Source organism: Lolium perenne, chromosome 2 (assembly GCF_019359855.2).
Source record: "Lolium perenne isolate Kyuss_39 chromosome 2, Kyuss_2.0, whole genome shotgun sequence".
Lineage (NCBI taxonomy): Eukaryota > Viridiplantae > Streptophyta > Magnoliopsida > Poales > Poaceae > Lolium > Lolium perenne.
In genome coordinates this window covers 269045790-269056706 of record NC_067245.2, presented here as the reverse complement: position 1 = coordinate 269056706, position 10917 = coordinate 269045790, and the positions used below count along the sequence as shown (strand labels likewise).

General features: G+C 41.6%; 1 protein-coding gene and 1 non-coding gene across 2 annotated transcripts; one reads left to right on the top strand and one right to left on the bottom strand.

Moving 5' to 3' along the window:
* Positions 1 to 1811: 1811 nt before the first annotated feature.
* LOC127335959 (uncharacterized) lies at positions 1812 to 10214 on the bottom strand. Its single transcript, XM_051362700.2, has one exon. The coding sequence runs from the start codon at positions 9470 to 9472 to the stop codon at positions 4052 to 4054; it is 5421 nt and encodes a 1806-aa protein (XP_051218660.1). The 5' UTR covers positions 9473 to 10214; the 3' UTR covers positions 1812 to 4051.
* Positions 8886 to 8992, top strand: LOC127337835 (small nucleolar RNA R71). The gene has a single exon (XR_007874140.1). It is a non-coding gene; the product is annotated as a small nucleolar RNA R71 (small nucleolar RNA).
* Positions 10215 to 10917: the final 703 nt, after the last annotated feature.

Here is a 10917-nt window from a genome sequence, read left to right as displayed (position 1 = left end):
TGTTTCGGATGAAGCCTGGTGACCGGGTGTATACGTGAGCACACGGTGAGAGACTGACACGTGTCTAACGGTGTTAGGTTTGCCGTTAGATGATAACTAGTTAGAAAATAAATCGAGCTCTGTGTGCCTTCGTAAGTACTGCTGTTTTTTTCGATAAAGAAAGAAAGTAAGTACTACTGCTCCGGACTAAACAATCTTGAAAAATAAAATAGTACACTAATACGGATTGATGTGTACACACACTGTTACCGACTGAACAACCAAAGTTGAGATCATGCGCTCCGCGGATGAGAAACTCCGGGAGCGTTTCCAAAATTCAGAAACTATATTGAATTTTATTGGTTTCCGCTGGTAATTAGCCAAAAAATACAATCATGCATATAGTCAGTTTACCAAAACCAGATTAAGCTACAAATTACAAGTCCAAAATTGGTAACTGAAACTCTGTGAACATCGTTGTTTCAAGTATCAAATAATCCATCAAAAAATAGTTGTATCAACATGTTCTGAATATGGAGACAAGCATCATCTGCACTCACGGGCAAAATGCTCTTGCGGTCCTTTGGGTCATGATGCCGATCAACAATTCCAGGATACTTGGAAAAACTTGAAGCAATGAATTTTTCTTGCTCGAGCTTCAGAACTGAACAAATTCAAACTTGCCTTTAACAAGCAATCAAAATCAATCAATCGAATCAAAATCAATCAATCAAACCGAGCAATGGCGCCGAACGGACACGGAGCAATGGTATACAAGAGGGAATCGGACCGAACCTAGCTTGTGCGGTTAATGGATGGATGGATGGCGGCGGCGGCTAGGCGAAAGCTCCAAGGGCCGGTCGAGGTGCTGCTGCGCGACGAGCTCCGGTCTGAGCTGGCCTCCCGAACCCACAGATTTCCCCTCAAACCCTCTAGATCTCTCAATCTCAATCCCGAGTCTCCTGCAATGTGTATCTAATGACATGGATTGCTAACAGAACCTAAGCGATTGCATATGAACTGAAGTATTACTGAAAATATTGTTTCAAGTTATATATTATTTGAGTGCTTGTGGGGGAGGGAAAGAGAGAGAGACCTTTCACTGCAGCAGCGTGGAGAGGCGAGCCAGTGTTACCACCTAACTTTGGATCAGCACCATGAGCAAGAAGATATCTTGCAACCTCAGCTCTCCCAAAATATGCAGAAAGGAACAGTGGAGTTTCACCTGACAGAAAAAACAAGATGAAGAACTGAACAAATTCAAACTTGCCTTTAACAAGCAAGTGTTCTTCATGAAGGAGGCACGTATTAGTTATCATTAAAAGAGCTATATATGAAACCGGAACTTCATTAGTAAAATAATTAAGATGGCATACAAGGCACAAATAATGATACGGGAACAATGGGCACCTAGAATACATCAAGGAAATCAGGACATGCTGATATAACATGCCCCATCCCATGAAACTATACTAGATTTTGATGTGCGCTGATATACTGTAGAATAGTGCAAATATTTGCCCAATAAACAGCGAGTCGTATTCTCCTCAGGGACTAGGCAACGGCAATTATGCTCAGCTAAATCTAGGTAACCAAATAAGGTGAATTTGCAAGTAAACTGAATAGACTAACTGGTACTACTGAATGATGAAACCTCACAACGTCAAGACAAGACAGACTGAAACTAAATGATATTTTTTTATGTTTTTCATTTAAATGACAACACGAGTCATAGCACAAGCAGACATTTAAGTTTGGGACAGAAGCAATGGTTAGGGACAAGGATAGAGCAAAGTCACGAATTAACAGAATATAAGAACTAGCAAGTAATCAAGATAGGAAAGAAACAATTGTAGAGGACAAGGGGCAGAGTAACAGGTTAACATACGCACATGAATCTGAGGTTACAGGCCACGGTCTACTGCTCATAGATCAGCAAAACACATCTATGCATACACGAAGTAGTCTCAAACTGAACAAACAAGTCACTGCACGGTAATAGATCACAGGAATTTGCAGAATTAAAGAGGGGGACAGGGGACAGAGTTTGATTTCGATCTACCCAGGTCAAACTTCAGACTGGTGAAGAGGAAGTCGTTCAGGCTGGAGTTGGTGAAGTCCCAGACCTGTAGCAGTTTACCCCCGCACGGCCGCGTCGTCGCCTGGTCGCCGACTGAGATGAATCGCAGCAGCAAGGGACACAGGAAGAAGAAGAGCTTCTGGTTTCCGCCGTCTTTGCTGGTTCGTTGATGAAGAGCCGCCGGCGTCGTAGAGCCAGGAACGATCTATGGCCTTGTGGAGGTGACTCGGTGGCACGCCTCCACGCCTCCTAGCCGCAGCGACGGCCGGTTGTGGAGAAGAAGCTGGGGTTCCCTCCCTCCTTCAAGTGCACGCCTTTCTCCCTGGTTAAAAGCCTCCCGATCTGATCTGGTAGTTTTTTTGTTTGGCCCCCTGAATTCCTCTCCACTTTGCACAAGTTGGTCCATATGTTCATCTGCTTCAACGCGCCATCCCGGAGTAATCAAGTAATAGGAGTGTTTTAGGGCCTTTTCGCCCATTCCTACAAAGTATGAGCACTGAATAGTTAAACCTTTCTTTTGGTAGACAATGATCAATTATATCCAAGTAAAATGTAATAAAGGCCAAAAAGTATTCATGATCATATGATAAAATCCTTAAACGGAAGGTATATACATGATGTATATCATACCCCCACACTTGAATTTTTGCTTGTCCTCAAGCAGAAGTGTCAAAGTACTGCAAGGTGCATGCTTCAGCTAGAATACAGTATAACACTAGTGTGCAACTTGTATGGAAGGTAAGCATTATAAGGATGTTTACGAAGAATTGGATTCAGGAATTTGCTAAATGTTAGGACATGAAGTAAGCAGAAATAGTTGTCGAGAGAGAACTGATAAGTTTTAACATTGTACTAAACCCAGTGCAGAAAAGGAAAAGAAAACAGAGAGAGGATTTCAAACATTTTAGGCTTCATTTACAACTTCCCAAGTCATTTATACTGAGACCTTGTCAATAGCTCCGGTTTAACATCCATTTTTTTTTCTTTTCTATTATAACGCAACATTACTGTAATCATTGATACAAGCTTCTTCTTTTTTTTTCATTTTTTTTTTATTTTTCAGAAAGGTTAACCATCTTCCCCATAGTCAGGCATCACCGATCCCGAGACCATGGTGCCCATCTAGGTTGGATGATTAGAGAAGAATAAAAATAAAAGAAATTTACTCCATTCACCGCAGTTAGAAATCACCGATCCCGAGATCATGAGATCCATCTGGGTTAAGGGGTAGAAAAAAAAAACTATAAAAGAAGATTCACTCCTTTCACCATAGTCAGAAATCACCGATCCCGAGACCATGAGATCCATCTAGGTTAAGGGGTAAGAAAAGAAGAATTATAAAAGAAGATTCACTCCTTTCACCATAGTCAGAAATCACCGATCCCGAGACCATGAGATCCATCTAAGTGCAGGAGTGAGAAAAGGAAAGCTTTCTGAAACTAGAAACAACAAAAACACTCAATCACGTTCCCATAGTCAGGTAACACCGATCCCGAGATCATGATGCCCAACTAGGTTCAGTGATTGTTGGTTCGAAGGACAAGGTTAGAATAATCAAGATTCTCTCAACAAGGTTCTTTCTGGATCATTCAGGCTTAAGCATTTAGTAAATACAAGAATCCAATTAGCAGTAAACAGAATTGTAATGCTTAATCATACATATAAAGAGTTGTAGGGTTATACTGAATTGCACCTAAAGCATACACTAGCAGTACTCCTCGAAAACAAAATTAAAGCTTGAGAGAGACAATTTCCAATTAATGAGACATTAAAAGAGTATCCATGGTAACAAAGATAAAAGGAAGTAATATCGCTCACTTTTTTTTTTTTGATGATGAACTTCTGATCTTCAAGCTCCTTTCCCAGATTGTGCTATCTTCTGAACAAGGCTAAAAAAAAGGAAAAGGAAAAATAAAAGGAAAAATTAGCTCCAGGTTGCCTCCTGGACAGCGCTTGTTTACGGTCATTAGCTGGACCAAGATGTTGGATGAATCATACTTCCTTCTGCTCACAACTAGGTAACTCTTCTTCCTCAATTTCTGGAATCTTTTCCCCAGCAAGGTATTGTTTCAGACGTTGTCCATTGACTGTGAAATTGCCCTGTGATGGGCTCTGAACCTCTACTGCTCCACTGGGTAAAACTTTTCTGACAATGCAAGGCCCAAACCATCTCGACTTGAATTTCCCAGGAAACAAATGGAACCTAGAGTCATACACCAACACTGTGTCTCCCGGAAAGAATTCTCTTCTCAAAATATGTTTGTCATGTATCTTCTTCTTCTTTTCTTTGTATATCCTTGAACTTTCATATGCATCATGTCGTATCTCATCAAGTTCACTAAGCTGCAGCTTCCTCTGGTTCCCAGCTGCATCAATGTCCATGTTAAGTGTTCTCACGGCCCAATGCGCCTTGTGCTCAAGTTCAACTGGAAGATGGCATGCTTTCCCATACACCAATCTGAATGGAGACATACCTATAGGAGTCTTATAGGCTGTCCTGTATGCCCATAAGGTGTCAGACAACTTGTCTGCCCAATCCGTTCTGGATTTTGAAACCACTTTCTCGAGAATCTGCTTAATTTCTCTGTTGGATAATTCCACCTGACCATTTGCTTGAGGATGGTAGGGGGTAGTGACCCTGTGATTGTGAACCCCATACTTCTTAAAAAGATTCTGAAGTTGGGCGTTATTGAAGTGTGCTCCTCCATCACTGATCACGACCCTTGGTATACCAAACCTTGGAAAAATGGTGTGTTTGAGCATTTTGCAAACAGACCTGGAATCAGCTTGTACTGTTGGTATTGCCTCAATCCATTTGGAAACATAGTCAACAGCTACCAAAATATGCTTGTAACCCTGTGATGACGGTAAGGGTCCTACATAGTCAATCCCCCAGACATCGAAGAGCTCCACTTCCAAAATAACTTGCTGCGGCATTTCATGTCTCCTTGACATTTTTCCTGTCCTCTGACAAGCATCACATGCCTTAACAAAATCATGAACATCTCTGAAAATAGTTGGCCAGAAGAAACCGGCTTGTAAAACCTTAGCTTGAGTTTTTGCTGTACTAGCGTGCCCTCCATAGGAAGAAGAATGGCAATGATAGATAACTTGTCTTACTTCATTCTCAGGCAAGCACCTTCTCAAGATACCATCAGCACAATGTTTGTAAAGATGAGGCTCATCCCAGAAATAATTCCTAGCTTCATTTCTGAACTTTTTCTTCTGTTGTTTAGTTGTTGAATGAGGGATAATATCACAGACAAGGAAATTAACAAGGTCAGCATACCAGGGTGATTTTCCTTTTATCTGTGAAATTTCACATAGCTGCTCACCAGGAATAGAGTCATTGATTGGTACAAGATCTGATTCAGTGCTTTCAATTCTTGATAAATGGTCTGCAACAAGGTTTTCGGCTCCCTTCTTATCTCTGATTTCTATATCAAATTCTTGTAGTAGCAAGATCCACCTTATTAGTCTGGGTTTTGCTTCCTTCTTGCTGAGCAAATACCGGATGGCTGCATGGTCAGTAAACACAATGCATTTAGTTCCCACCAGGTATGATCTGAATTTGTCAAAGGCATAAACTATTGCTAGCAATTCTTTTTCAGTAGTGGTGTAGTTTGCTTGAGCACTGTCGAGAGTCTTGCTTGCATAAGAAATCACATGAAGTCCTCTTTCCTTTCTCTGGCCTAACACGGCACCAACAGCATAGTCGCTAGCATCACACATCATTTCGAACGGAAGGTTCCAGTCTGGGGGTTGCACAATGGGTGCAGATACCAATGCCAATTTAATTTCATTGAAGGCAATAGCACAATGCTCATCGAATTTAAATGGCACACCATTGTTGAGCAAATTTGTCAATGGCTTGGCGATTTTTGCAAAATCCTTAATGAATCTCCTGTAAAATCCCGCATGGCCCAAGAAACTTCTGACTCCTTTAACATTCAATGGTTTTGGTAACTTGGCTATAATTTCAACTTTTGCTTTGTCAACTTCAATGCCTCTTTCAGAAATCAGATGACCGAGGACAATGCCCTCTCTCACTAAGAAGTGACATTTCTCCCAATTGAGCACCAAGTTATTCTCCAAGCATCTTTGGAGAACCCTTTCAAGATTAACCAGACAAGTGTGAAAATCTTCCCCATACACAGTGAAGTCATCCATGAAGATTTCCATTATGCTTTCAGTCATATCAGAGAACATAGCGGTCATACAACGCTGGAATGTTCCTGGGGCATTACACAGACCAAATGGCAATCTCCTGTATGCAAACGTACCATAAGGGCAAGTAAATGTTGTCTTTTCTTGATCTTCGGGATGAATAGGTATTTGAAGGAAGCCTGAATACCCATCTAGGTAGCAAAAATATTTCTTTCCAGCTAACCTTTCCAGCATCTGATCCATAAAAGGCAAAGGAAAATGATCCTTCCTTGTTGCTTTATTCAGCTTCCTAAAATCGGTGCACATCCTCCAACCATTAACAATTCTTGTTGGTATTAACTCAAAATGATCATTTTCAACAACTGTTATCCCTCCTTTCTTTGGTACAACATGGATCGGGCTAACCCACTCACTGTCGGAAATGGGGTAGATAATTTTTGCAGTTAGCAACTTCAAAATTTCTTTCTTAACCACATCTTGAAGAGTGGGATTGAGCCTTCTCTGATGTTCTCTTGTAGGTTTGCATCCATCTTCAAGGAAGATTCTATGAGTGCAAATTGAAGGACTAATGCCAATCATATCTGCGATAGAGTATCCAATGACTTTTCTGTATTTTTCCAATACAGGCAACAACTGTTGCACTTGTTCCTCAGTCAGATCTGCGCTGACAATTACTGGATGGTTTCTGTTTCTGTTAAGGAATTCATATTTGAGATGGGAAGGAAGTTGCTTAAGCTCAACTTGGATCTCCACATCTTCTTTTGGAATTTCTTTGCCATTTTCGTCTGCAACCTTAGTGATTCCATACAAAGGTACTATATCCTGTATCTCATTGGTTTTGACCATCTTACTAGTGGGTGTAGAGAATTCCTTGACCCCTTCATATTCTTGAGAAATGCAATCATAAATTGTGTCTATCCTTTGGCATAATTCTTTTCCTTGAGGTATATGTGTGGAGTGTCTCATGTCGAAAACAACCTTCTCTTTACCAAACCTTAAAGTTAAGGAGGCTCCTCTCACATCAATCAAAGCTCCTGCTGTTGCCAAAAATGGCCTTCCCAAAATGATTGCCTCAGCATTGTCCTCCATTTCCAAGACCACAAAATCAACTGGGTATCCAAACTTACCAACCACTACTGGAATATCCGTTAATATCCCTTCAGGTTTCCTGTATGTCCTGTCTGCCAATTGCAATGTCATATTTGTCTCTTTAAGATCCCCTAAGGGCATCATTTGGCTAACAGAATGAGGCAGCACGCTCACACTTGAGCCAAGATCACACAGTGCATTGAATACTCTGTTTCCAATTAAGCATGGAATGCAGAAACTCCCTGGGTCTTCAAGTTTCTGAGGTAAGGTGTTCTGAATGACTGCACTGCATTCCTTTGTTAGTGTAACAACTTCTGACGCATCAATGCTTCTTTTCTTGCTCATCAAATCCTTGAAAAACTTGGCGTACATAGGCACATGAAGGACTGCATCAAGCACCGGAATAGTGACTTGTACATCCTTCATTATTTCAAGAAATTTGTTGAATTGCTTGTCTTCTTTGCTTTTCTCCAATCTATCAGGGAATGGTACTTTGTTCATTTGGATTGCTTCAGGCAGTATGGTGGAAGATGTTGCTGCTTCCTTTGTATTGTTCATTGGGGGATTAACAATTTTAACTGGCAAGGTGTTCGATTTTGGAGCTATGTCCTTCTCTGTCTCTTTTACTGATCTAGGTTGAATTTCACCCTCACTGGAATTCTTTCTTAATTGTGGTGTTACATATGTTACTGGCCTTGGCAAGATCCCTGTCTTCTCTGATTGCTTGTCGAAAACAGTCGTAGACCTTCCTGCTCGTGTGGTCACTCCGCTTACTTCACTGGTTGTACTGACAGTTACAGCACCACATTGTCTAGGATTAGCTTCAGTTTGAGAGGGCAGCCTTGCTTCTTTTTGATTCGCTGTCTGGAATGCCACAAAGCTTTCCATTGTGGACGACAGTTTCTTGACTGAATCTTGCATACTTCCCATTTCATTACTCATTTTGTTCATCAAGTCCATCTGCATCTTGATAATCTCTTCCATGCCTTGAGAGCTACTCCCTTGGCTAACATGTTGCTTGTTGAATTGTTGATTATGAGCTTGCTGCTTGTAATTCTGATTACTTGAATTTCCCTGAAATTGTTGTTGAGGTTGATTATTCTTGTATGACAAATTAGGATGGTTTCTCCATTGAGGATTATATCCAGCAGAATAAGGCCCTTGGTTCTGAGCATAATTTACTTCAGCTGTTGTTTGATCCACTGTAAATACTGAGCATTCTTCAGTTTGGTGCCCGATTTGTCCACAGATTTGGCATCCCTGAGTGTCTTGTACTGCAGCAATGGATGAAGAGTTTCCTTGAGATAATAACCTGGCCATTTGCTTGTTCAACACTTCTACCTGAGCAGCTAAACTATCACTGGCACTCAACTGATGTTTACCAGGATTCTGAGGTGCTACAGACCTTTCATTGGACCAGGAAAAATTATGAGATGCCATATTTTCGATCAGCTCAAAAGCTTCATCTAACGTCTTGTGCATTATTCCACCTCCAGCTGCAGAATCGACAGAGCTTCTTGTTTGATGGGTTAAACCTTTGTAAAATGTCTGAAACAACAACCACTTCTCAAGGCCATGGTGAGGACACATACGAATCAATTCCTGAAACCTATGCCATGCTTCATAGAGGCTCTCTCCATCATATTGTGCAAACCTGGTTATCTTGTCCCTATACTCTGCTGCTTTAGCTGGAGGAAAATATCTCTCAAAAAATGCCTGTACCAGATGCTCCCAGGTATCTTTGAACTGAATAGGCAGAGAATGAAACCATGATTTTGCTCCGTCTCTGACTGAAAATGGGAACAAGGACAACTTGATAGCTTCAGGGGGCACACCATTGCACTTCAATGTGTTGCAATACTCAAGGAAGTTGATGATATGCTCATGAGGATCTTCGGTTGCAGCACCACTGAATCTTGTTTGCTGAACCATGTTGATAAGGGCTGGTTTGAGTTCAAAATTATTAGCCTGAATCATCGGCTGAACTGTGCTTGATCCTGCATTCTGATTGATGGGAATCCATAGATCCCGCAAGGTTTTTGGATCTCCTCCGTTGACCATCTTGTCAGACTTACTGCAATTCTCTTTCCTTCTCTTTCTCAGTGTTCTCTCAATCTCAGGGTCGTAAGGCAACAAATCACTCAGGCTGTGTAACATAAACAATATTACTCTGAAACATCAACTAAAACAACCTTCACAGTGAGAAAGTTAGTGCCCTTATAAGCCGAAGCAACGATAAATAGAAAGGTAATACTAACAAGAAAAGAGAAATGAGAGAGAAATTCTAAATTTGAAACTACACTAAACCTAGTCTTTAACTTAACACAAACACTCGACGCTAGTCCCCGGCAACGGCGCCAAAATGATATACTGTAGAATAGTGCAAATATTTGCCCAATAAACAGCGAGTCGTATTCTCCTCAGGGACTAGGCAACGGCAATTATGCTCAGCTAAATCTAGGTAACCAAATAAGGTGAATTTGCAAGTAAACTGAATAGACTAACTGGTACTACTGAATGATGAAACCTCACAACGTCAAGACAAGACAGACTGAAACTAAATGATATTTTTTTATGTTTTTCATTTAAATGACAACACGAGTCATAGCACAAGCAGACATTTAAGTTTGGGACAGAAGCAATGGTTAGGGACAAGGATAGAGCAAAGTCACGAATTAACAGAATATAAGAACTAGCAAGTAATCAAGATAGGAAAGAAACAATTGTAGAGGACAAGGGGCAGAGTAACAGGTTAACATACGCACATGAATCTGAGGTTACAGGCCACGGTCTACTGCTCATAGATCAGCAAAACACATCTATGCATACACGAAGTAGTCTCAAACTGAACAAACAAGTCACTGCACGGTAATAGATCACAGGAATTTGCAGAATTAAAGAGGGGACAGGGACAGTAGTTTGATTTCGATCTACCCAGGTCAAACTTCAGACCGGTGAAGAGGAAGTCGTTCAGCCGGAGTTGGTGAAGTCCTGCACCTGTAGCAGTTTACCCCCGCACGGCCGCGTCGTCGCCTGGTCGCCGACTGAGATGAATCGCAGCAGCAAGGGACACAGGAAGAAGAAGAGCTTCTGGTTTCCGCCGTCTTTGCTGGTTCGTTGATGAAGAGCCGCCGGCGTCGTAGAGCCAGGAACGATCTATGGCCTTGTGGAGGTGACTCGGTGGCACGCCTCCACGCCTCCTAGCCGCAGCGACGGCCGGTTGTGGAGAAGAAGCTGGGGTTCCCTCCCTCCTTCAAGTGCACGCCTTTCTCCCTGGTTAAAAGCCTCCCGATCTGATCTGGTAGTTTTTTTGTTTGGCCCCCTGAATTCCTCTCCACTTTGCACAAGTTGGTCCATATGTTCATCTGCTTCAACGCGCCATCCCGGAGTAATCAAGTAATAGGAGTGTTTTAGGGCCTTTTCGCCCATTCCTACAAAGTATGAGCACTGAATAGTTAAACCTTTCTTTTGGTAGACAATGATCAATTATATCCAAGTAAAATGTAATAAAGGCCAAAAAGTATTCATGATCATATGATAAAATCCTTAAACGGAAGGTATATACATGATGTATATCATGCGCCTTGGCGCACGACCCCGTA

What these genes read in the sequence shown, in the direction of transcription:
- LOC127335959 (XM_051362700.2), bottom strand. Translation starts at nt 9,472, where the DNA reads ATGTTACACAGCCTGAGTGATTTGTTGCCTTACGACCCTGAGATTGAG.